This window comes from Papio anubis, chromosome 1 (genome assembly GCF_008728515.1).
Source record: "Papio anubis isolate 15944 chromosome 1, Panubis1.0, whole genome shotgun sequence".
Taxonomy (NCBI): Eukaryota; Metazoa; Chordata; class Mammalia; order Primates; family Cercopithecidae; genus Papio; species Papio anubis.
This window is the reverse complement of record NC_044976.1, coordinates 132,135,614-132,161,465: the sequence shown is the minus strand read 5'-3', so window position 1 is coordinate 132,161,465 and position 25,852 is coordinate 132,135,614. Positions and strand designations below refer to the sequence as shown.

At 36.2% G+C, this 25,852-nt stretch overlaps 1 protein-coding gene across 4 annotated transcripts in view; it reads right to left on the bottom strand.

Moving 5' to 3' along the window:
• The window catches only part of ATF6 (activating transcription factor 6), a 200,166-nt gene that overhangs the window by 84,106 nt on the left and 90,208 nt on the right, over window positions 1-25,852 (bottom strand). For all 4 annotated transcript variants that reach the window (XM_003892980.4, XM_009185668.4, XM_021926202.2 and 1 more), the window contains 2 exons: window positions 22,548-22,615; window positions 19,223-19,337 (listed from right to left, as the gene is read on the bottom strand). In XM_003892980.4, the coding sequence (XP_003893029.1) occupies window positions 19,223-19,337; window positions 22,548-22,615 (183 nt within the window). The remainder of the gene's footprint in view (window positions 1-19,222; window positions 19,338-22,547; window positions 22,616-25,852) is intronic.

Sequence of the window (25,852 nt, the reverse complement as noted above, 5' to 3'; positions counted from 1 at the left end):
TTATAAAATTTCTAGCTACCAATAGCTAGAACTGAAGAAAGGTGTTAGGGAAGAGAAGAGGGTGAGGAAAGAGAGGGATGATACTTTTCTTCACAGCATTTCAAAGTGTTAAAAAAAAAAAAAAGAAATTTCAAAGATGCCTGATGATGTCAGCAGAAATAAAAGCTGCTGCATAAAGATATAATAATACAGTGTGACTATCATACCTTCTAAGATATTTTTATCCCCTGGAGCTATTATGCAATAGCTTTAAGTAAGGTATTTGCAGAGCAGGCAGGTCTTAGCTTAGCTGTTAGGTCTCCATGAAGACCTCCTTGCATAGGACAGCCCCTCCAAGATTGGTTAATGTGTGCTCTTTCGACACCCTATACTTACCTTGTTCATCACAACCATCATACCATATTGTAATTAACTATATGTCTTTCATTCTTTAGATTACAAACTCCCTGAGTACAAGGGCTGTGTCTTTATTAATCAACTGTAACTCTACACCTGGCATTTCATTGCACAGATTTGACTTTAAAGCATGCTGCACATTGACACCCCACCAAGGCCTCACAATCCAAATGTCTCTGGTAGGCTCACTATCCCATTGACCAAGACAACTACTTCATACTTGTGCCTCTCTGCTTAAATCTCCTGTACCTCCTCCAATATCCTTACTTTCAGCTGATGACATCAGTTGAGATGTCCTTCACCGGGAAAACAGAAACTGTTAGAAGTGTCTTCTCTTTATCTTCCTGGAACCTAAGGTCCTATCTATGAACTCATCATGCCTCTACCATGATGTCCTGCCTTACTAGCAAAGGGCCATCCTTCCACCTGTTATGTGAATTCCACCCTTTTGCCCCTTCTCAAGGACTTCACTTCTCTTTTAACATTGCTTTCTTCCTATCTATGGTTTCACTCCTTTAAAATATATAATTGATATCTAGAGTTTGAAAATAAGACAAAACCCTACCTTTTCTCTATTTTCTTTTATAGGCAAACATTTTTAAATAGCTATGCTGTTCTCACATCCTTACTATTTAATCCATCTTTAACTTTCATGTCATCACTAAAAGGCTCTTGTCAAGTATATCAGTGACTTTCATGTTGACATATCCAGTGCAAACTAATCCTTCATCTTATCTAATGTCTCACCAGTATTCAAGAATAAACCACTCCTTCCCTCTTCAGAAGTCTCTTCTCTTGGTTTTCTCCCTATTTGCTGACTGCTCTTATTTAGTCTCCTTTGCTGCTCTCATCCTTCTCCAATTCAAAATCTAATTTGGTCCTGAACCCTCCTCTTTCTATATATTCTCTTCCTTGATGATTCCATTATTCCCATGTAAATCCATGAGATAATGTATATAAGCTGACCAGGCGTGGTGGCTCATGCCTGTAATCACAACACTCTGGGAGGGGAGGCAGAGGTGGGTGGATCACTTAAGGTTGGGAGTTCGAGACCAGCCTGGCCAACATAGTGAAACCCTATCTCTACTAAAAAATACAAAACTTAGTCAGGTGTTGTAATCCCAGCTTCTCAGGAGGCTGAGGCAGGAGGATCATTTGAACCCAGGAGGCAGAGGTTGCAGTGGGCTGAGATCACACCATTGCACTCCAGCCTGGGAGACGGAATGAGACTCTACTTCTAAATAAATAAATAAATGTGTATAAGCTAACAACTCTTAATTCCTCCTCTTAGCTCAGATCTATCCTCTCTTGAGTCCCAGATTCACAGAGTCAATTGCACACATTCCTTTGAATGTCTCACAGATATTTCAAATTTAAATGTATCCAAAAATAACTCTCCGCATTTATACCAAACATATTACCTTGCCCTCCAAATATTTTTATCTTAGTAAATGGTAGTCCTTTCTACCTAGTAATTCAAGACAGAAATCTGAACACATCTAATATATCTCCAATTCTCACTAAATCTATCCACAAAATGTATTTAGAATCCATTAATCACTTCGCTGCCATCATTTTGCCAGAGCTACTGAAAAAGCCTTCTAATTGGTATCTCTGCTCTCTCTGCTTCTACTATTAATATATCTCGCTCAAATGCATTGTCCATGTAGCAGTGAACATCTTCTACGAACTAAATCATTCATGTTATTCTGCTGCTTAAATCCCTTCGCTGGCCCTCAGAATAAAACTGAAACTACTTACTATAGCTCATAAGGCTTTGTAGATCTAGCCCCTTCCAATCTCCCAAACCTCGTTTTCATTATTCATCCCGCATCCCATTCACTAGTCTTCTGTCACATTGGTTTTCTTTCAGTGCCTCCTTCCTGCCTTACTTAACTGCCTTTATATGCCCTTTCCTCTGCCTGGAATCCTTGAATTCCCCCTGTGTTTGAGATATCAGCTAAATGTCACTGTCTCAGGAGAGCATCCTTGTTATTCTCTGAGTCCATTGTGTGTTTTCATGATAATACTTATTATACCTGTCAATTATTTTGCTACTTTATCTGGTTAGCAACAACTAAACCATTAAGTTCCCTGAGCACAGAGACTATGTATTATTTATCACTGGAATCCATGCTCCTTGCATATCCTCAGAATACTCAGTACATACTTTCTGAAAAAGTATTTTCTGAGTGCATGAAAAACTAAACCTTAAGAGAAACAAGCCTCCTATGATCTAGTAGTAGAATAATGGAGAAAGTTATGAAACACATTATTATGGAGCTCAGTTATATGGACTCCACTACTAAAACTTCTATCTAAATACAACAAAGAGGAATGAATACTTTGTTTTGTTCTATAATATTATTTTTTAAAGGTTTTTGAAAAGTTTTCTAAATTTTTAATCTAAAACTTCTTAAATTTTAATATTTCATATAAAAATCTATTACATACTTTTCTTATATTTAAGAATGAATTGTTGGCTTAAAAGATGGGAGATTAGAAAACTTGCCTCCTTCAAGACAGGAATGCCCTCTCTCACCACTCCTGTTCAACATAGTGTTGAAAGTTTTGGCCAGGGCAATCAGGCAGGAGAAAGAAATAAAGGGTATTCAATTAGGAAAAGAGGAAGTCAAATTGTCCTTGTTTGCAGATGACATGATTGTATCATGTCATCTGAAAACCCCGTCGTCTCAGCCCAAAATCGCCCTAAGCTGATAAGCAACTTCAGCAAAGTCTCGGGATACAAAATCAACGTGCAAAAATCACAAGCATTCCTATACACCAATAACAAACAGAGAGCCAAATCATGAGTGAACTCCTATTCACAATTGCTTCAAAGAGAATAAAATACCTAGGAATCCAACTTACAAGGGATGTAAAGGACCTCTTCAAGGAGAACTACAAACCACTGCTCAATGAAATAAAAGAAGACACAAACAAATGGAAGAACATTCCATGCCCATGGATAGGAAGAATCAATATTGTAAAAATGGCCATACTGCCCAAGGTAATTTGTAGATTCAATGCCATCCCCATCAAGCTACCAATGACTTTCTTCACAGAATTGGAAAAAACTACTTTAAAGTTCATATGGAACCAAAAAAGAGCCTGCATTGCCAAGTCAATCCTAAGCCAAAAGAACAAAGCTGGAGGCATCACACTACCTGACTTCAAACTATACTACAAGGCTACAGTAACCAAAACAGCATGGTACTGGTACCAAAACAGAGATAGTGACCAATGGAACAGAACAGAGCCCTCAGAAATAATACCACATATCTACAACCGTCTGATCTTTGACAAACCTGACAAAAACAAGAAATGGGGAAAGGATTCCCTATTTAATAAATGGTGCTGGGAAAACTGGCTAGCCATATGTAGAAAGCTGAAACTGGATCCCTTCCTTACACCTTATACAAAAATTAATTCAAGATGGATTAGAGACTTAAATGTTAGACTTAAAACCATAAAAACCCTAAAAGAAAACCTAGGCAATACCATTCAGGACACAGGCATGGGCAATGACTTCATGTGTAAAACCCCAAAAGCAATGGCAACAAAAGCCAAAATTGACAAATAGGATCTAATTAAACTAAAGAGCTTCTGCACAGCAAAAGAAACTACCATCAGAGTGAACAGGCAACCTACAGAATGGGAGAAATTTTTTACAATCTACCCATCTAACAAAGGGATAATATCCAGAATCTACAAAGAACTTAAACAAATTTACAAGAAAAAATCAACCCCATCAAAAAGTGGGCATAGGATATGAACAGACACTTCTCAAAAGAAGACATTTATGCAGCCAACAGACACAAGAAAAAATGCTCATCATCACTCGCCATCAGAGAAATGCAAATCAAAACCACAACGAGATACCATCTCACACCAGTTAGAATGGCGATCAGTAAAGAGTCGGGAAACAACAGGTGCTGGAGAGGATGTGGAGAAATAGGAACACGTTTACACTGTTGGGACTGTAAACTAGCTCAACCACTGTGGAAGACAGTGTCGCAATTCCTCAAGGATCTAGCACTAGAAATACCATTTGACCCAGCCATCCCATTACTGGGTATATACCCAAAGGATTATAAATCATGCTGCTATAAAGACACATGCACACATATGTTTATTGTGGCACTATTCACAACAGCAAAGACTTGGAACCAACCCAAATGTCCATCAATGACAGACTGGATTAAGAAAATGTGGCACATATACACCATAGAATACTATGCAGCCATAAAAAAGGATAAGTTCGTGTCCTTTGTAGGGACACAGATGAAGCTGGAAACCATCATTCTCAGCAAACTATCGCAAGAACAGAAAACCAAACACCACGTGTTCTCACTTATAGGCGGGAACTGAACAATGAGAACACTTGGACACAGGAAGGGGAACATCACACACCCAGGCCTGTTGTGGGGTGGGAGGAACGGGGAGGGATAGCATTAGGAGATATACCTAAGGTAAATGACGAATTAATGGGTGCAGCACACCAACATGGCACATGTATACATATGTAACAAACCTGCACGTTGTGCACATGTACCCTAGAACTTAAAGTATAATAAAAAAGAAAAAAGAAAAAGAAAACTTGCCTCCTTAACCCACAACTATAATGTCTACATATAAGATACAGAAAAAGACAAAACTGATATATTTGAGAATTTTATGACTCATGGAAAGGTGGAATCTAGCAAAGAAACTAGTTGAAATTGTTAATGAAAAATGACCATATGTTGAAAGTCATCTTTCTCTTGTTTCAGAGGTATGAATAATCTATCTTCTTATCTCTTATGCAACAAAATCTTTCAAATACTATAATGGTGCCAATTAAGTTGTGATGTCATTCTGAGACCAATCATGTAGACAAAGAAAAAGGAACTGGATATTTTAAACACACATGTGATGAATCCTCTAAAAAAAAATTGTTACAGCTTTTCATACTGGAAATGAAAAGACCATGGAAGTATCCTACAATGTAAGTTATTAATATAGCTTAATGACTGAAAAAGTACATATAATAGCTGAGAGACTAATAAAATTATGGATAATCAACCTTGCTCAATGTCTGCTGAAAAGTCAGTATAAGATACCATGGCACTTTCCAACCATATGTTAATTCATCAAATTACACTTAGCTGCAAACATGAAGGCTGAGTTAGTATCTCAACTACAGAATTGTGCTTTTGTTTTACAAGTGGAAGAATCTATAGACTTTATGTTTTGCTTATATTTATTCAGTATGAGCCCCAAGTAATCAACAACAACGACCTTTTATAGGAATGCTTGGCAACAAACACTAACAGTACTGAAATATTCGGTGTTGAATAACTTTCCTAAATCTCATCATTTATTTTGAAACAACTGTGTTGATACCAATGACGCAAAAGCAATGATGGTGTCCTAGCATGAATTAAGACAGCAGCACCAAACTATATTATACAGTTCATCGTATTACTGCCCTATGGTCATATACATGCACATACCATACACAGTCAATTTCATTGAAGGAAGTCTTTGATGAAGCAAGTTAATCTTGACCCTTAAGTAGATGTCTTTTAATATTCTGTATGACAAAATGGGAAATACACACAAAACATTTCTGCCGCATATCAAAGTACAATTGTTGTCTAGAGGAAAACCACTTGTGTAACTGAGTTGTGAGCTGCACTAGCTACTTTCTTCATGGAACACCACTTTTACTTGAAAGACTGACTGATAAACTATAGTTGTTTAGCCTTGTGTATCTGATAGATATGTCTTGAAAATAAATTAAGTGAATCTACCACTTCAAGGAAAACTGACATATTTTTTAACAATGATAAAATTTGAACCTTTGAGTGAAAACTAGAATTTTGGAACACTTGTATCTGCCACCATGAACTGCTCATAATACTTAATGACTTTTCTGATAAGATTTGTGATAGTATTAAAGAATGTGACATTTTAATATATAATAAAATGTGTCAACATTTGGAAGACCTGCATAACTCAGTGAACCAGTATCTTCAAATGACCAATGTATAATGTAACAAAACCTTGCATAGGTAAAAGATTCATTCAAAGTGCAAGATCAAACCCAATGGATTTTAATTTCAGATTACTAAAAGTTCATAGATTTGGCTTCCATGTTGCAACTAACCTTTAAGAAACTACCTCTTGTTGCATTTTGGTGTAGCATCAAAGAATACCCACAATTATTTGAAAGGCTTTCAAAACAGTCCTTCCTTTCCAACTATATCTCTGTGTGAGGCTGGATTTTCTTCATATATTTTGACCAAAAAGAACAGATATAAGAATCTAGCTGGTTTCTACCAAGCCAATCATTAAAGAGGTTTTTCTTTTTTTTTTTTTTTTTTTTTTTTTTGAGGCGGAGTCTCGCTCTGTCGCCTGGGCTGGAGTGCAGTGGCCGGATCTCAGCTCACTGCACGCTCCGCCTCCCAGGTTCACGCCATTCTCCTGCCTCAGCCTCCCGAGTAGCTGAGACTACAGGCGCCCGCCACCTCGCCCGGCTAGTTTTTTGTATTTTTAAAGTAGAGACGGGGTTTCACCGTGTTAGCCAGGATGGTCTCGATCTCCTGAACTCGTGATCCGCCCGTCTCGGCCTCCCAAAGTGCTGGGATTACAGGCTTGAGCCACCGCGCCCGGCCTAAAGAGGTTTTTCTTAATGTTAAAAAAAAAAAAAATGCTACTCTTCTCATTTTCTTTGAAAACATAAAGGAATTTGGAAACCAAAAAGTGTGAGAACCACTGATTTAAGGATCTCCACTCTCTTATCGCTCCGTTTGGTTTTGCACCTGATGGCCAAATAGAAGCCTGAAAGGTTAGGGTCAAATATATAGAAAACAAGGGAATGGATAGATAGACGGATAAGCAAACATACCTACATACATCAGAAAATGTCTGCCTACATGGCTGTGGCTTAGATTATCCTCATTCCAAAGTCAAAGAAAAATTATTATTTTTACTGTATATCATTCTCTCTAGTTCACATTGCTCATACCTCTACTAGAATAGATATTCAAAAGCTGCTAATTCAAAGCACATTTTGGGGGGAGAATTCAACTAACCTCTTTAAGGAACTTCAAAGTAAGTATGTGACACTGACCCTCTCCAAGACAGACTCATTTGTAACACAATAAAAGTTATTGAACTTCTATTCAATAAAAAATGGAATCAGAAAAGAAATAGCTGTAAAATGTAAACTGAGTAACAGTTTACATGTAACTCTTAACTATTACATGTAAACTGTTTATTCTGTATGATATATTTTAGTTTAATTTTTCAAGATTTTAAGGCAAATTATAATCAGACAGAGATGACTCCAAATAAATTATTCAAAAGATAGTTTATGTCAGATTTAGCAATTTGACAAGCTTATCTTAAATTCACTCCATACATGAAATAAGCACTCTGCAGGGGACAGTCTCATCCTTCTAGGACATCACAGACACATTATAGACAGGCATGTTATACATAAGGAGCTTATTCAGTCTGGGGCTTATTCATTCCAGAGGTTAAAATGATAGCACAATCTGTTTAGCACCCTAATGAAAAATAATCCTTTCTGTCCATGTATTACCAAGATCAGTATTTCAACTTTGAAACACAGAGAAATTCTTACTGGGTATATAATTTCCCTCACGCAAAATGGCACTTAGACTTTTAAAAATGCATTTGAATTCACTCATTTTCAAAGACTGATTTCTAGACTTAAACATGAGACACAGATGGTCCTGATAGTAATATTCAGTAAACTGGACTATCACGATTTCTTTATCACATTACAGTGACTATATAAACTAATTGAAAATATAGTATCAAACTGATGGATTTGGTATCTAATTAATTTGTTCATTTATTCATTCAATATTTATTGAATACCTGCTACATGCCTGATATGCCATGTCCTGGGAACAGAGTCATGACTAAGACACACAGGGTTCTTGCCCTCAGGGTACTTATAGCCTGGCAGGGGAAACAGACATTAAACAATCGCATAATTATTATTTAGTTAGATACTATACTCCTATTCTCAGCCAATCATCCATCTTGCAGGCTTCCAGTGTGATGCCCATATTATGAATTGGATGTCTCCTGAAAGCCTACCCATAATAAGATCTTTATAGAAGATTAGCAGCAATGTGTTGAAATAAATATCACACAATTATCAGTCTTAAGATTTTTCAGGAAAACACTGTCAGTGTTTAGATTGGTGTCAAAAGTTAAAATATTAAGAGTCCAAAATGAACAAATCACTGTATATAGGAGAGGGGAGGAAATGACATGAGTGTTTCAGACCTTGGTCCTGAGTTAGATCATAAGTCATCAATTTTTCCTAATTATAATAATTGCTTCCTCCATAGTTAAGTTTTATGACATCATCAGAAAGGTTATACCAAATTTTATGTAGGCTACTTTGCTAGTTTTCTAATTTAATACGAGAAAAAATTATAAAACCATTTACATATAAGTTAAATGAGAAACAGTCCTATCAACTTTAACATTTTGAAAACTCTTTACCATTATTAAAAACCAGCTTCGTATTTAAGATTTAAAAGACTTTTGATATCTCAAGGAGTACTTTAAATATGATTTTATTCTTCAAAAATCTGCTTTCAATTCCATACACTCTTTTATTTCTTTTCTGTAGTCCTACTGCAAATAAACAAAAACTGCTCAACTTTCTCCAGGCTTTTACTTTAAACAGAAAACAATACAGAGGAGGAACAAACAATGACTTGTTTATTTTCCTTTAGAACATCTGTCAAGCATAAAACATAAACTCTATTCTTATATGTATATAAACTAACTACAATAGTCCCTATTTACCTTATATCCTATCTTTATATCTCTCCTGTCCTTAACACAAACACATACACACACACTCTTAGTTCTCTTCTCCTTATCTATATCTAGGATATCTCCACCTCCTTCCAGTGTCAAATTTAACAGACCATTGTTTTTCTTTCCCATTCTCTTCTATCTCTACTCTGGATTCTGTTCTGATTACTCTACAATAAACGTAATCTCAAGTTACCAATGATTTTTATGTTTACACAAGACAAATGAGTTTCTTTCATTTCTCATTCTCAGGGAGCTCTATAACATCTGATACCACTGACAGCCAGCCTCCTTTTCTGAACTCTTCTTCCTTGACTTCCATGTTTTAAAATAACATAAACAAGTTGATTTATTTTCCTTCATCTGTACTCTTCCAATTATCCTATATTTCTAATAATTTCCTCTGTGTTTCCCTGCTGGCTCTTGTTCCTCCCACACTATTACTTTGAGTAACCTGTGGCTTGGTTTTCCACAGGGCTTTATCTTGGTCTCTGGAAAATGATCCTGAAACAACTCAAAATATGTTTTGAAAAGAGAGATCAATGGAATTAAACTCCAAGTTGACTACCTTCAAAGATATGATATTTGGATATCTTAAATAGCCAATAGAGGGAAATGATCAAGAACATAGACTCTGGAGCCAGACTTTCTTGGTTAAATTCTGACTCTACCATTTCTAAACTATGTCACAATGGATAAATTTGTTTTTTCATTTCTACAGCTGACTTTTTCTTCCTTTTTTTAAATCTTTCTTATTGGAGTTCACAATGGACACAATTGCCTCAGGTTCTTCAACTATAAAATGATGATAACTGCACCTATCTCAAGAATATTATAAACATTAAAGGTTGTCGTATTGTGTACTGTGTAAGTGTTATTAAATAAATTACAAAACTGCCAGCTATTCAAAAACAAACTAATTTATAGCCCCACCTTGTAACTTCACATTTTGTTGTTTTTGTTATGGTTGTTTTTCAAAACTGTTAAAATATACTGACTCCACTAGATTGAATCACTTAGTAACTTCAAAGAGTTTAAAGCAATACTACAGCTTTCTAATAGGAAAGTGTGCACATACACAAACACACAGAAGAAAACTATAGATTTCTGAAGCCAGAAAGAAAAAAGCAAATCTACACTAACTTTATCACTTAACATATAAGGAAACTGAAGATGAGAGGTACTAAGTGATTTCTCTAAAGTCACATAGCAGATGTCACTGAGTGGCAAAATTGGGGCTAGAATGCAGGTCCCTAGGGTCTGTACCTATGAGTTGTTTAAAATGTATTTTTTTTCCTCACATATTCATGATGTGAAGAAATGTTCTTCCTGGGAAAGCAGTTCTGCTTTGGGGAAATATTTTCTTCCCTCATCACAAAAAATTTGATGAGAACTTTAAGCTATCAATCATTAAATCCTACCTTTTTTTTTTCCTTTTTTTAACTTTTATTTTAAGTTCAAACAAACATGTGCAGGTTTGTTTTATAGGTAAACTCATGTCACAGGGGTTTGTTGTACAGATTATTTTGTCACCCAGATAGTAAGCCTAGTTACTCAATAGTTATTTTTTCTGCTCCTCTCCCACCTCCCACCCTTTTTTCAATGTAACTTTAGAAGTCTTTCAGGAATTATTCTATTCCAAAGCTAAAAGTCCACCCACACCAAAGCTGACTATATATTCTTAAAATTTTCATTGCTATCCAAGTCACTGAAGTAATTTTAAACATTCATTGAGAAAAATGTCCTCCTTTGTTTCTGCAAACCCCACCTCTAGTAATCTTTTGAAGAGTAGGACATAAAAAATAAGGGTAAACGGCACAAATATACAGTTAGTGGTCTGAGTAGTCAACATTTATTTAGGACTTACTCTGCACAGCCTGCAATGCATTGCAATACATCTTGTAAAAGACAAAACAGAATGAATAGACTTTATCCCTGCCCAGAGAAAGCATACAACCTAAAAGGGGGAGATTAAACAAATGCATATGAAAAACACATTTTACAATAATAAGACTACCAAATAGCGCAAGCAAATAAGAACAGTTGAAAAGTTACCAAGACTCGGATGGATCTGCCCACCATTCTGAGAATTTTGAAGACTTCATATTATTCTTGAGTTACAAGTTCTCTGTTTGTGGCTATATACAAGTCTAGTTACAGACTATTGAACAATCATTTCTCAAACATAAAGCAAGTTACTTTAGACTTTGTGTTTGAAAAGTGTAAGAAAAAAAAATTTTTTATGTTAGCTAGCAATGTTATAGAGACAAAGAACAAATAGTTAAATTCTCTAAAACCACACAACAGTAATTCACATTTAACAAGGAGTTTGAGATCAAATGCTTCTGTTCTCAAAGACCTAGCATGCCACGTACAGAAAACATAATAAAATGTATTTACACACACAAAAATCCCACTCTTTTCAATGAGAAGCTCTAGAATATCAATAATTAAAACAGCTTCTATTTTTGCTAAACTACTTCCTTTTTAAGACAAAGCAAAGACACTTCTTTTCCACCATGTTGGAAATTTCAGATACTGTTTTAAAAAGAAACCAAAAACTTTCAAGGCCTATTTATTCTATTTCCTGACTTGAAATCTGAAGCTATATTATAATATTTCAAACCATTATATTATTCTCCAGCATTATGAAAGCATAATCTAATAAAGTACTTAATCTATAATCAGGTAATTAACAAACAAAAACTTTTTGAAGTTGTGTAATGAATCTGCCAAAACTGTCCAGCAGATTTGTCAATGAAATTTCTTGCTTTTGGAGAGTTAGATTAATTTGTTATTTACATACGCTGTAATATATCTAGAAGTACCAGATATAAAGAAAAAAGTACCACAATGTAAAGAAAAAAAAATCACTGTATTAAATTAGAATCCATTAATTATTGCCCTAGTTCTAATGCTTACCATTTTTGTATCCTTAGATAAGCTACTTAACCTCTCTTTGCTTCAGCTTTTTCAGCCATAAAATTGGACTAAGAATACTTATGTGATTATATGTAAGGAATTTCTAAGATTATGCATGTGAAAGAGGTTTGTAAACTACAAAGGTAGTTTACATTAAAGTGTTAATATTTGTATATAATAAAGTGAAACAGAAAATGGACATATAAAAAGAACATTATTGGTATAATGATTAAATAAATCTAGGTTAAGTTTATTAACCTAGGGTACTCAGTCAACTCTGCTCTATTTTTGTATAATGTGTTTTAGACCTGAATGAGAATATATTTTAAAGTTAAAAATTAATTTTAAAAAGCCTTCTAAAAGATTTTTTAAAACATCTCTCTTCTGAGATAAGACCCTTTTCTAAAATGCAAGTATCTTTCCAAACTCATCTATTCACACTGTTTTCCAGCTAGAATTTGGCTGAAAGGCCATGAAAGTGGAGATAAGAAAATGGCCAAACTCCAAGATCCATGTGTACGCTCAAGTTTTGAGGTCTTAGGAACAAAAGAAGGAGCTGTACCCTTTTGAAGTAGACTTTATAAACTAATTTCCTTTGATACTAAAGAAATTCCTCCTGCCTCTGAAGATTTTATATATACACATATAATTGTACATAGAATTTTTATATATGCATATAAACTAAACATAAATTTCTAAGAAATAACAGGCATTAAGAAAATATGCCATTCTTCATGTTTTAGGTATTAATCTGGGAACGAAGGTATAAAATATCATTGCTATTTTTGAAATTCGTTTTTACGCCCATCCGTGGGACTAAACCTCTGGCAAACATTTTGAACAAATAACATCACCAGTCAACCTTTTTTTTGCAATAATTACAGTATTTCCTACAATGTTTCCAAAGTTTCAAGTTTCTGGCTCCTACTGCTTGACTCTGTACAAATAGTAGAATCCATCCCTTCTCCAAAAAAAGAAATCAGTTAGGTCTAACAAAAATCTACTCCAAATTGCTCCCAACAAATAATTTTAAATAAAGATGCAAGTACCTCAAAGTTCTACTTACTGACATAGAAAGCTACACCCAGGTGAGTTATTTAGCTTTACAGCTTAGATTCAGAGACAATAATAAGCTGATCATATCTGGCTAGTGCAAACTATAAATGGACAAAACAGAGATCATCTCTAACTAAACTTTCTACTGGAGTTCAGCACAGCTTATATTACTTCTCAGATCAGTAAAATAGATTCCAATTTCTTTAAGCAAAACAATGTAAAAAAAAATACCTTTTAAATGATTATGAAAAACAACAAACTTCCATCACTGTGACTTCTCTCAATGGATCACGTCTAAAAGCATTCTGCTCAGTAAGCACTCAGTGGTAGGCATCGCTGAGTGTCGGGGGTGGTCACAGAAGCATACGATATTTCCTGCCTTCAAAAGGCTTATCATATAGATGAGAAGATGGGCCTTTTAGATCAAACAATTAGGAAGCAATACAAGAAAGAATTTAATGCACACTTACTAAAAATGGGGGGAAAATAATAATAATAAAAAAAACAGGTTTGTGGTATAATAGTGTATGAAGCTCCCAGCACCTGCCACAATCATTTCCTCAGAAGAGCAGCCCCACGTTCTTCCTTCTGCATAAAGCTGTTGGCTTACAAAGCAAGAGAATACATTTAATGAAGCCAACCCTATTTCACTTGTCACAAATGAATAACTATGGATCATAAGCCAAAGCTGCCATAGTAATTCTCTGCATAAGAGAACAGAACTACCCAATCAGATCTTTGTGTTTGAGGAGTATGAATCAGTAATGTGTAAAAAAGACTAACGTGGAATCACTGGAGCTGCTGTCAAATCAGAAATGACAATAAACCTATTCCAATTCTCCATGAAGACTAGTATATATTCCACCCTAGGAAGCACAAGCACAGAGGGATTATTTGGATTCTGAGCCAGTTTCTTGTGCTTCTTTAATCTCACATATCTTACAACAAGTCCCTATTACTTAAGGTTACCCTTATAATCCATGCCATATATATGATAGTGTTAATAATTTTTATAAGGGATCAGTAAGGGGTAAATACCCAAATATGGTACTATTGCTAGAATATATAAAATACCTGGAAAGAGAAGAGAAAGAGACACCTCTCAGGCAGTCATATGGCTATAGCTCAGGTTCTTCTGTAATATTATGTATGTATTTGAAACTGATGAAAAGACACTTTACGTGTTTACTTACAATTTGAGACAGGTACTGAAAACAGAAAATGTAATAGAAATAAAAAATGTTCCCAAAGTAGGCATCCATCTCATTTGTAAAAGAAAAAATATTAAACAAGTAGAGATAATACGGCAAACTGACATTCATAGTCATCTGATTCAAAGAGAACCTGTTTTTAAGGAAAAACTGCCCCAGGAAGAAATGCTTTTCCTATATATTAGTGGATGAGACAGCAACATGTAAGGATGGTATTTAAATGTGTATTGAAATAATAAATTAATATCATTTCCCCACCTTTCTTCTCAATGTTTCTTTTCTGCCCTTTTAAAATCATCTTCTTATTAACTTTACTTGAGCTTTCCTGAGTATTTGTTTCTGTCTTAGCTCTTGAATTCATTTTGTTATATTATTTAATCAACCTCCTCCCTCCCTCCCTAAATAGTCTATCATACAAAAGCATTTTTAAAAGAAGCATTATTGAGCCCAGGAGTTCAAGACCAGCCTGGGCAACAAAGTGAGACCCCATCTCTACAAAAAATAAATAAAAATTAGCTGGGTGTGGTGGCGCTCTCCTGTAGTCCCAGATACTCTGGAGGCTGACGCAGGAGAACTGTTTGAGCTCAGGAATTGGAGACTGAAGTGAACTATGATTGTACCACTGTACTCCATCCTGGGCAAGTGAGACCTTGTCTCTTTAAAAAAACCAAAAAAACAAACAAACAAAAAAAACAAACAAACAAACAAAAAGAGCATTAAACTTAATTGGATTTTTTCTTATTAATGTATCAGTTATTCTACACTCAAAGTGACTTGGAAGTTTGAGAAAAAGTTATTCCTCAACCTCCCTCTCCAAATCACACTAAAACAAACAAATCAAAGAGAGGAGGAAAAGGCAAAGTATTTACAGGAAAATAAGCTACAAATAACTAGAACTAAGCAAAGAAAGCAGAATAGGTTACTATGTTGGTGGTAAAAAACTCTTTAAGGAAAGTCAAAAGAACAGAAGCAGTTTGGGCCTTTGTCTGAACTACTGGGATCATAAGCATTTTTTCTTGCTGAGCTATAACAGGAACTCAGTAGTTACCCAAGAGTGTGTCTGCTTTAGAGAAAATAATTTCAACAGCTCAACTGTAAAGAGATTAAAAGGTACAGGAATGCAGGGTGTGAGGGAGTGTCAATTTGGGAGAGAGTGGCTTAAATAACAGTACTAAACAGTCAATGGCTACTTCTACATTTATAGATATTAAAGTATTTTGTTAAATACATGTCCATTCATAAAATAAAATAACATGGCTTGCTTATTGGCTTCATTATAAATGTGTGGTTCATGCTAAGCCGAAACCTGGGGCTCTGGAATCTTCTTCTGAATTTCCAATGTAGTATCAACTACAGTAATTTCTGCCAATAAAATTAAGAACCTAAGTGGGACAAAAAGTCTACATCCTTCTGCACAAGAAATGATGCCACTCACCTTTTTAATGAAACTGTGAGAATATTTTATATTGAAAGATGAAAGAGAAGACCAAGTATGAGGTAATTTGTTATTTCATTTTCATTTCAGCAAGAGTAAAAAGAACAATCCAGGCATTTAAGAACTAAATTCCTGTCCCATAACATAGTTTACAGTCATCAACATAAAATTAACTTCCTTTTCCCTACTACTGAACCAAAACAAGAAAAAATAGAAAAGGATGTTGTCTAACTACTATTATCTAATTCAGTTCAGGTTTATCTTTACTCTCCCTTGATAGAAAACACCAAAATGTGATAAATCAGTAATTTGAAAATGAAAAATCCAAACAGAATGTTAGACATACTCCTAATAGTATTTGTGTGAGAAACAGTCCTAACAGTCTTCCTGAACATCAAGGGGTTGCCGGGGGAGTGGAATTCAATAATTTTCTAACAGCACTTTTATAGCAAACTAATGAGAAATCACTTTTTACAAATGCAAAAAAATGCAATGCATATATATTTTTTAAACCACCATTCATTGTCTTTTATAAAAATACAGTCCCTTTAAAGCTAGGATTGGTTGGGCACGGTGGCTCACACCTGTAATCCCAACACTCTGGGAGGCCGAGGCGGGTGGATCATGAGGTCAGAAGATCAAGACCATCCTGGCCAACATGGTGAAATCCCGTCTCTAGTAAAAATACAAAAATTAGCCAGGTGTGGTGGCATGCGGCTATAGTCTCAGCTACTCAGGAGGCTGAGGCAAGAGAATTGCTTGAACCTGGGAAGTGGAGGTTGTAGTGAGCCAAGATGGCGCCACTGCACTCCAGCCTGGGCAACAGAGAGAGACTCCATCTCAAAAGAAAAAAAAAAAAAGCTAGGATTGTTTTCTCTATAAAAAATACTTGTTTTCTTCCCTTAGAAAAACTGCACTAACCATGACATCAATCCATGGCTTGACAAGTGTTATTTCTAATATCTGTTATACTGTTTTGATCAAATAATACAGTAGTTACCCTGAACCTCAGAAAAACTGTCTATTGAGCATGAAAAACATTCTTCTACAGTAACTTCCATAAAATACACTTCAACACAATCATTTTGGCCGGGCGCGGTGGCTCAAGCCTGTAATCCCAGCACTTTGGGAGGCCGAGACGGGTGGATCACGAGGTCAGAAGATCGAGACCATCCTGGCTAACACGGTGAAACCCCGTCTCTACTAAAAAATACAAAAAACTAGCCGGGCGAGATGGCGGGCGCCTGTAGTCCCAGTTACTTGGGAGGCTGAGGCAGGAGAATGGCGTAAACCCGGGAGGCAGAGCTTGCAGTGAGCTGAGATCCGGCCACTGCACTCCAGCCCGGGCGACAGAGCGAGACTCCGTCTCAAAAAAAAAAAAAAAAAAAAAAAAAAACCACAATCATTTTAACACCCAGCAGGTTTCTTCTTCACAGTGCTGAATCTTATTCTTAAAAGTTTACTTTTTTTCTCCTACTTTGAACATAATTATGTCAATAGTAAAGGAAATACTTTGTTTTCATAGACCAGTATAGTTGGAGCCTTGAGGGAAACACTGTTCTTAGCTGCCCCCTTGCTGCTGAAAAGAAACTTTGAGGCTTGTGCTGTATAGAAATATACCAGTTACATCTGAGAGAGTAAGGTGAACACAGGGAATTTTGTGAAAAGGCAGTGATCATGAGACGCTATGGCTAAAGTGTTCCAAATCTCTTAGCATTTTTGATTAATAACTGAAAATATATAAGATGTTTGATCTCCGGCCGGGCGCGGTGGCTCAAGCCTGTAATCCTAGCACTTTGGGAGGCCGAGACGGGCGGATCACGAGGTCAGGAGATCGAGACCATCCTGGCTAACACGGTGAAACCCCGTCTCTACTAAAAATACAAAAAATTAGCCGGGTGAGGTGGCGGGCGCCTGTAGTCCCAGCTACACGGGAGGCTGAGGCAGGAGAATGGCGTAAACCCGGGAGGCGGAGCTTGCAGTGAGCTGAGATCCGGCCACTGCACTCCAGCCCGGGCGACAGAGCGAGACTCCGTCTCAACAACAACAACAACAACAACAACAACAACAACAACAACAAAAAAGATGTTTGATCTCCCTAGTTTTCAAGTATCAAAGTTCTCTGGTCCTAAAAACCTGAGCTGTCAGATATTTATACCTTAGGAAAAGAATTAACTAGTTAACTGAGAATTTCAATGATAGTAAGTGGTAATAATCAGAGAATGAATTTGCTCATTCTACTGTTAGTATAGACACTCGTCCCTCTGTTTATGTAGGACTGGTTACAGAGCCGCCTGTGTATCCCCAAATCTGCACACACTCAAGTCCCACAGTTAGCCCTGTGGAATCTACATGTGTGAAAAGTTGGCCCTGCATATAAGTGAGTTTGGCATCCTGCTAAGGTTGAGGAAAATCCACATATAAATAGACCTGCTTCATTCAAACTTGTGTTGTTCAAGGGTCAACTGTCCACACCCAGTGTATTCTTAAAAAAAAAAAAAAAAAAAAAAAAAGTCAGCTACTCAGTATCACTTGAGCCCAGGGGTTTGAGTCCAGCCTGGGCAACATAGTGAGATCCCTTCTTTTGTTTAAAAAAAGAGAGAAAGAAAAAACAGCTTGGGATAGAAACCACCACTGAGGAATTCTAATTCATTCATGTGCTCCTGGGTTAACATACAGCACTCTAACAGAGATATTCACATGGCAACTCTATGAAGAAACTATTTTCATTTTATAGAAAAAGTAGATGAAATATAAATAGCTATGCATTTTTTCCATTTAGCCTAATATTCATAACATTCAAAAGTGCTAGTATAAACATTTACTTTTACATAAGCTAACTGATTATCTAATGCACTCTTCACCAACCAAATGTTTAATTAAGTAGAGATAAAAGAGGAATAGAGAGTCTTAGGAACACAGATCCAAACATTCCACAATTAATAATTAGCCTATAATCCATCTCAAATCTACATTTCAGAAGTCTATTTCTCAATAATCAAATGGGAATTGGTTTAAAAGCCTAAATAGGAAAAGCCTAAATAGAATATTTTTATGTTTTTACTTTTTCTTTCATTATAAACAGTATGGCTATCAGGATTACAAACAGTAAAAATCAACAAGTAGTTTATATTTCCTAAATATAAACTCATAGTCTGACACCAATTCCACGTTCATCTTTATAATACTCAACAGCTCAAAGTAAAGCATGTATTACAGTACCTAGACTGTTCCACTCACATAATTTATTTTATATTGCTTCCTATTTCTCATATCTTTGTATTTTCCACAATATTCAGCCCAATGTCTTATGTACGGCAAGCACTCAATTCTTTCAAGATGAACTTACCCTTCGAAATGACACAACATAAAATGTGTCTCCCCTTCTGCGGATGGCTTCAAAAAAGTCTTGATAACTTCTGGGTGAAGCATAATACACTTGTAGCTCACTCCCTGAGTTCCTGCTAAAGTAAGAAAAATATAAGGTATTACTAAAATAAAAAGTTTCATGTCTTCCCAAAATACTTCCCATTCTAAGGCTGTGTCTGAATTCTAAGAATCTCTCTCAACCAAAATATTAGTTGCACTTTGGCAGTAATTTTTATAACAACATTTTGTAAAGCCCAAGGACCAGGATATTTTATAAGAACCCATTCACTAATGCTAAAATTCTGATTTCTGAATCAAGGCTCTAAAATGTACTAGATGGTCAAACACATTGCAAAGCATGTAAAAATAATGAAAGTATCAGAAAATAGAGAGATTTCTACATAGGTTTGAAGGATTTTTAATTTTTTTAGTAATACAAATTAAATCTGAGGAAAAGTCATTTTTTGTCACTCTGTCGAATATATGAAGATGTGCTTGCCTACGAGGCTGTGTGAAAGGTGGAAAAAGCTGAGAATTTGAAAACAGACTTGGTTTAGAATTCCTGCTTCACTTCTCAAGTGGGCACTCTTGGGGAAATCACCCTCCATGAGCAAACTGTTTCCTCATCAATAAAAAGAGGATGCCGGGCGCGGTGGCTCAAGCCTGTAATCCCAGCACTTTGGGAGGCCGAGACGGGCGGATCACGAGGTCAGGAGATCGAGACCATCCTGGCTAACATGGCAAAATCCCGTCTCTACTGAAAAAATACAAAAAACTAGCCGGGCGTGATGGCGGGCGCCTGTAGTCCCAGCTCCTCGGGAGGCTGAGGCAGGAGAATGGCGTGAACCCGGGAGGCGGAGCTTGCAGTGAGCTGAGATCCGGCCACTGCACTCCAGCCTGGGCGACAGAGCGAGACTCCGTCTCAAAAAAAAAAAAATAAAAAGAGGATAACTACACAAACCTTGCAGGACTGTTATTGGAGATATTATATATGTAAAGTGCCAAGCATGGATCCTGTCCCATAGGATTCACTCAACAACTCCTAGTCATTGATATTAAAAGTACCATGTGTGTGCCTTACTAAAATTAAAAACTAAAATGATAATACCTCAAACCACATCATGCCCCAAAAGATACAGTCAAATGATTCTAATAGAGTTCTTAATGTGTTCAAGATCTTCTAGTGTTTAGGACCAATATCTGGAAGAGTTAAAGGGATCCTGTAATGCTTCGTTTTTCCTCAAAGAGAAAACTTGTATGTATCAATCAAATATTATTAACTTAAGAGTAGAAAAAGACTGACCTAAATGGAAGTAATAAATGAGTTATAAGAACTTCCTTTGAAATAACTCCATTTGTTCACTAGGCCATTTCTGATTACAATATTTTGAATATATAGTCGCTTCTTGCATTTTGTGATAGTTATGTTCTAAAAAGTCACTGCCATCAATGAATTAGTGAATCCTAAACCATTCTCCTAGGGGAAATACAGGGTTCGGTTCCTGCAAGCCTCTGGTTACAATATTTCTGTCAAGTGATCAATATATAACCTTATTTATGTGTTTCTGTTTAAAGACACCTTCTTTAACATATTCATTCACTAACTTGAACTCACAGCCAACAGCACTATAAATCATGCCTGAATGAAACTTATCTAACACATGTAGTTTCTCCACACAGCACACCACAGCCCATTTGGGCTTAGCAACACTACACAGCAATTCAGCAATATGCCTCAGGCCATTTCAAACAACAAAATTACCAATAAAAAGCACAAAAATATGAAAAATGTGGACTGTGAAAAGGATCTTGTTTATACAGCTGAAACTAGAAGGCAGAACACTGCCTTGTTCAACCTCACCAGGGAGCATCTACGCATATTTGTGAATGATGACAAAAGCACTGCTAATATTAGGGGTTACAAATACCTTTTAGCAGATTTTAGTAGGTGAATTAGCAAATACGGAATCCACAAAAAATGAAAATTGGCTGTAATTCACTAAAACATTTTAACTAATGAAGAAATACCACGCCATCATAACCATGCATCTAAAAATTGATATATTTTTAAAATAAATGTATTGTAATTGAAGGATATATTCTGCTTAGCAGATAATTATTAGTTTCTATTTAAATATATTTGAATTATCAATTTCAGCAGGATAATACAATCTCAGGATTTTAACCATTCATGATTGCTGATATGCTGCTCACTGCCATTTAATAGGAATTCTCAGTTATTAGTATAATGAATAAAATAGCTTTCGACTTACATTTTTACTATCTATCTATATGTATTTTTTTCTCAGTGCCTACAACACTGGCACACAGTATATTCTAAATAAATGTTAAATTCATGTAAGTGAACTACAAGTGTGTGGTAAAGCTACAGATGGAAGCTGAGATTCTCAACTTTCACTTCAGTGATACTGTTGTCAATAACATCACATCATTATCATTTACCATTGTCATTTACGTACCATGCTAAGTGCTCTAAATATATTATCTAATTTAACCATTATATCATCTCTGTGCAGCCAGCATTTTGTAGATGAGGAAACCTCAATTGCATGTAATCTGTTTGAGCCCACAAAGTAAGAGGCAGAGTTACAATTTGAACTCTGCCCAACAGGGCAAATAAAGCTAGCACCTTAACCATGATACCATATTGCTTCCCATATTATCTTTCCCTTTGAAGACATTTAAACTTCTAGATACAACATTCTCTTTGAAATCTTTCAAAATCTTAAGTAGTATTATGTAGTGAAAAATGCATTGTCAGTAAAACAGCTAGGATCCGAATGCTGAGTCTGCCACTAGGTCTTATGACTCTGAAAATTACAAAAAAAAAAAAAAATGAGTTGAGCAGTTTTTCTATATATAAAATATACTTTTAGTTTTTATATAGATTTAAAGATAAAATGCATGTAAAGCACTCAGGAAGACACCTGGCACAGAGGACTCAAAAAATAATATTCCTTTCCCCTAAGTTCATGAAACAGATGCAAATCAAGGGCAAGAGAGCTATGGGTATTCAAGATTTTCATCAAAATTATGATGGAACAGCATTCTGACTAAATTTGTATGTAAGGGATTTGGGAGAGTTGAACTTTTGAAATTATCTGGCTTTATTCCAACTGCTCAGTAGTATATGTTTTTTATATATATATATATATATCTCTGAGTATATGACTAAAACTCATAGATGAGAACAAATTTAAGGTGAGAGGGAAGTGTGAATTTCAACTTTCTTAAAATACCAGCTATTTTAAATTCCCTGGCCAAGAGCTTCTGCACTGTCTTACCTGATACTAGTGGTTTCTGTGTATTGAACAGCCATCAGCTGAGAATTTGAGCCCTGTTCCAGAGCACCCTGGAATATTAAAAAAAAAGTTTAATACTGTATCATGAAATTATATGAAATCTTCCTATACTGGCTCATTCTATACTTAAATTGTTAAACTTCCATTGCTAAGATTTCTGACATATTCAGTTCAAATAATTAAACACTAACAGATATTAGAACTCTTTAGGTCCATTCTGATCTGGGAGAAGTGTCTTAAGGAGATTAAGGCATTTAAGGCACTTCCCATTAAGTTTAAAGAAAGAGCCCAAAAGCTTAGTACAAGCACCACTTTTATGACCAAGCCATATAAGTGTTACCGAACATATAACAATGTATGCTTGTCTAAAATAATTATCTTCCCAATGACAAGTTCCTAAGAAGTATGAAAAGTCCATTATGAAACTAGATCCTATTGTTTACTGAGTTAAACAGAGATATTCATGCCAAAATACATCTATGAACTAAGCCATCATTAAAGAGTTCTCACTGATGACTCTTGGCAAGAGAACAGTTCTATCTACACCCATTAGTGGCCCACATATGCTACACTGGACACCTGTCTTTCACATAGCATTTGCTTTGCACTATGCCTTTTTATTCTCCCTGGTAGTTTTGTGAGCTGATTTTCAGAAGAGGTTTGTCAGGGTATCAGAATTCAAGGGCATATTACCAAGTTCTATTACATTAGAAAGTAATCTTACCCTGTCAAACAACGGTTTAAATAATTTTTTAATCATTTGTTCATTACTGTGTCCATATATCCGTCTTTCAGTAATCAAAGCACCTACATGCGCCCAAGCTACAAAATTAAATATTTGACTTCTGCCTTTAAAAAGCTTGCAGTTTAACTGGGAAGACAGATATAGGAAAACAATACGATGTGGTAAGTGCTAAAACAGAAGCAAGTACAGAAGTTTAAGGGAGAAAAGAAGAGGAAACAATTTTGTTCGGTGGATGGAACCAATATGCAGGGATGAATATAGGGGTCCCCACTTCTGGCTCTGTAATAAGTCAAGGATCTTATTTTATAAAAATCTAATGTGGGTCTTGTATATTGTAGCTATTCGATAAATGTCTTGTTTAACAACAAATGAAAAAAATCACCAACAAAATGAAAAGAAAAACACAGTAAAAAAATAAAATACTATACTTACTGGCATAGTTATCCAGTAAGTAGTAAATAAAACCAAAATTAAATTATAGCTAGTTGATAAAGATAAGGTTTAAAATGAACAGATTAAATAGCTGGTGAATTTTAAATGATTTGTGCTACTTTGGTCCATATGAAATGAGCAAAGAAGTCTGAAAGAAGTCAGACTTCTTTCCCTAGTCTCAGAAAGGAATGGGTAGGCCTTAGGGAAAGCCAAGTTACAGATATATCAGGCAAACAGAAAATAGATATTCCGTTTACCTATCCAAGATTTGTATCAATTAACTAAGGAACCTCTGAAAAACTGGTCATGAGTTTTTGCATTTTCAGCTGTGTGGGTTTAGCAAAAGATCATAATTGGCAAAAATGTGAGAGGCATTTACAAAGAAATGAGAGGATGTTAAAATCTCCAATTATGCTGTAGATCTTTTTCTCAATTTGTCACTTTTTGCTTTGCGTAGGTTGAAGCTTTGTTATTAGGGGTCTATACATTTAGAATTGTTTTATCTTATTTGTATGCTCCTTTTACCAATAAAAAATTTCTTTTGTTGTGTCTTAGAATGACCTTTGTTTGGAAGTCTACTTTTTCTGATTAATATAGCGATGCCAGCTTTTTAATGCTTCACGTTTGCATGGCATACATACTTTTTCACCTTTATTTTCCATCTGTCAGTGTCTTCATATTTAAAATGCTGTTTCTTATAAACAACATATAGTTGGATCTTTCCTTTTAAAAAAAATCTAGTTTGAAAATCTCTTCCTTTTAATTGATGTGTTTAGCCCACTGAATTTAACTACTATATGATTGGATTTAAGTCTACCACCTTGGTATGCATTTTTAATTTATTCAATTAGTTCTTTATGTGTTTCTCTTTTCCTGTCTTCTTTTCATTGAACTGCATATTTTTTAGTATTCCATTTTTATTTCTTACATTGTCTTTTTAGCTATACTTTTTCTTTTCTTTTTAAGACACAGGGTCTTGCTCTGTTGCCCAGGCAGGAGAGCAATGATGAAATCATAGCTCACCGCAGCTTCTCAAACTCCTGGACTCAAGTAATCTTCTGCCACAGCCTCCCTAGTAGCTGAGATTACAGGCACAAGCCACCGTGCCTGGCTCTAGCTGTACTTCTTTATGTTAGCTTTTAGTAGTTGCTCTAGAGATTATACTTTGATCTAAGTTACCACAGTCGATCTTGAAATATTATTTGAGCAACATAAAAACTTTATTAATAGTATAATTCCATTTATCCCTCCCTCCCTTTGTGTTTTTATTGTCTTATATTTTACTTCTATATAAGCTATAAACCCCACAATAAATTGCTATTATTATTGCTTTAAAAACACAATAGTTGGGGGGCGGAGCAAGATGGCCGAATAGGAACAGCTCCAGTCTCCAACTCCCAGCGCGAAAGACACATTTTCAACTGAGGTACTGGGTTCATCTCACTAGGGAGTGCCAGACAATCGGTGCTGGTCAGCTGCTGCAGCCCGACCAGCCAGAGCTGAAGCAGGGCGAGGCATCGCCTCACCTGGGAAGCACAAGGGGGAAGGGAATCCCTTTTCCTAGCCAGGAGAACTGAGACACACAACACCTGGAAAATCGGGTAACTCCCACCCCAATACTGCGCTTTAAGCAAACAGGCACACCAGGAGATTATATCCCACACCTGGCCGGCAGGATCCCACACCCACGGAGCCTCCCTCACTGCTAGCACAGCAGTCTGCGATCTAACCACAAGGCAGCAGCAAGGCTGGGGGGGGGGAGGGGCGCCCACCATTGCTGAGGCTTAAGTAGGTAAACAAAGCCGCTGGGAAGCTCCAACTGGGTGGAGCTCACAGCAACTCAAGGAAACCTGCCTGTCTCGGTAGACTCCACCTCTGGGGACAGGGCACAGCTAAACAACAACAACAACAACAACAAAGCAGCAGAAACCTCTGCAGACGCAAACGACTCTGTCTGACAGCTTTGAAGAGAGCAGTGGATCTCCCAACACGGAGGTTGAGATCTGAGAAGGGACAGACTGCCTGCTCAAGTGGATCCCTGACCCCTGAGTAGCCTAACTGGGAGACATCCCCCACTAGGGGCAGTCTGACACCCCACACCTCACACGGT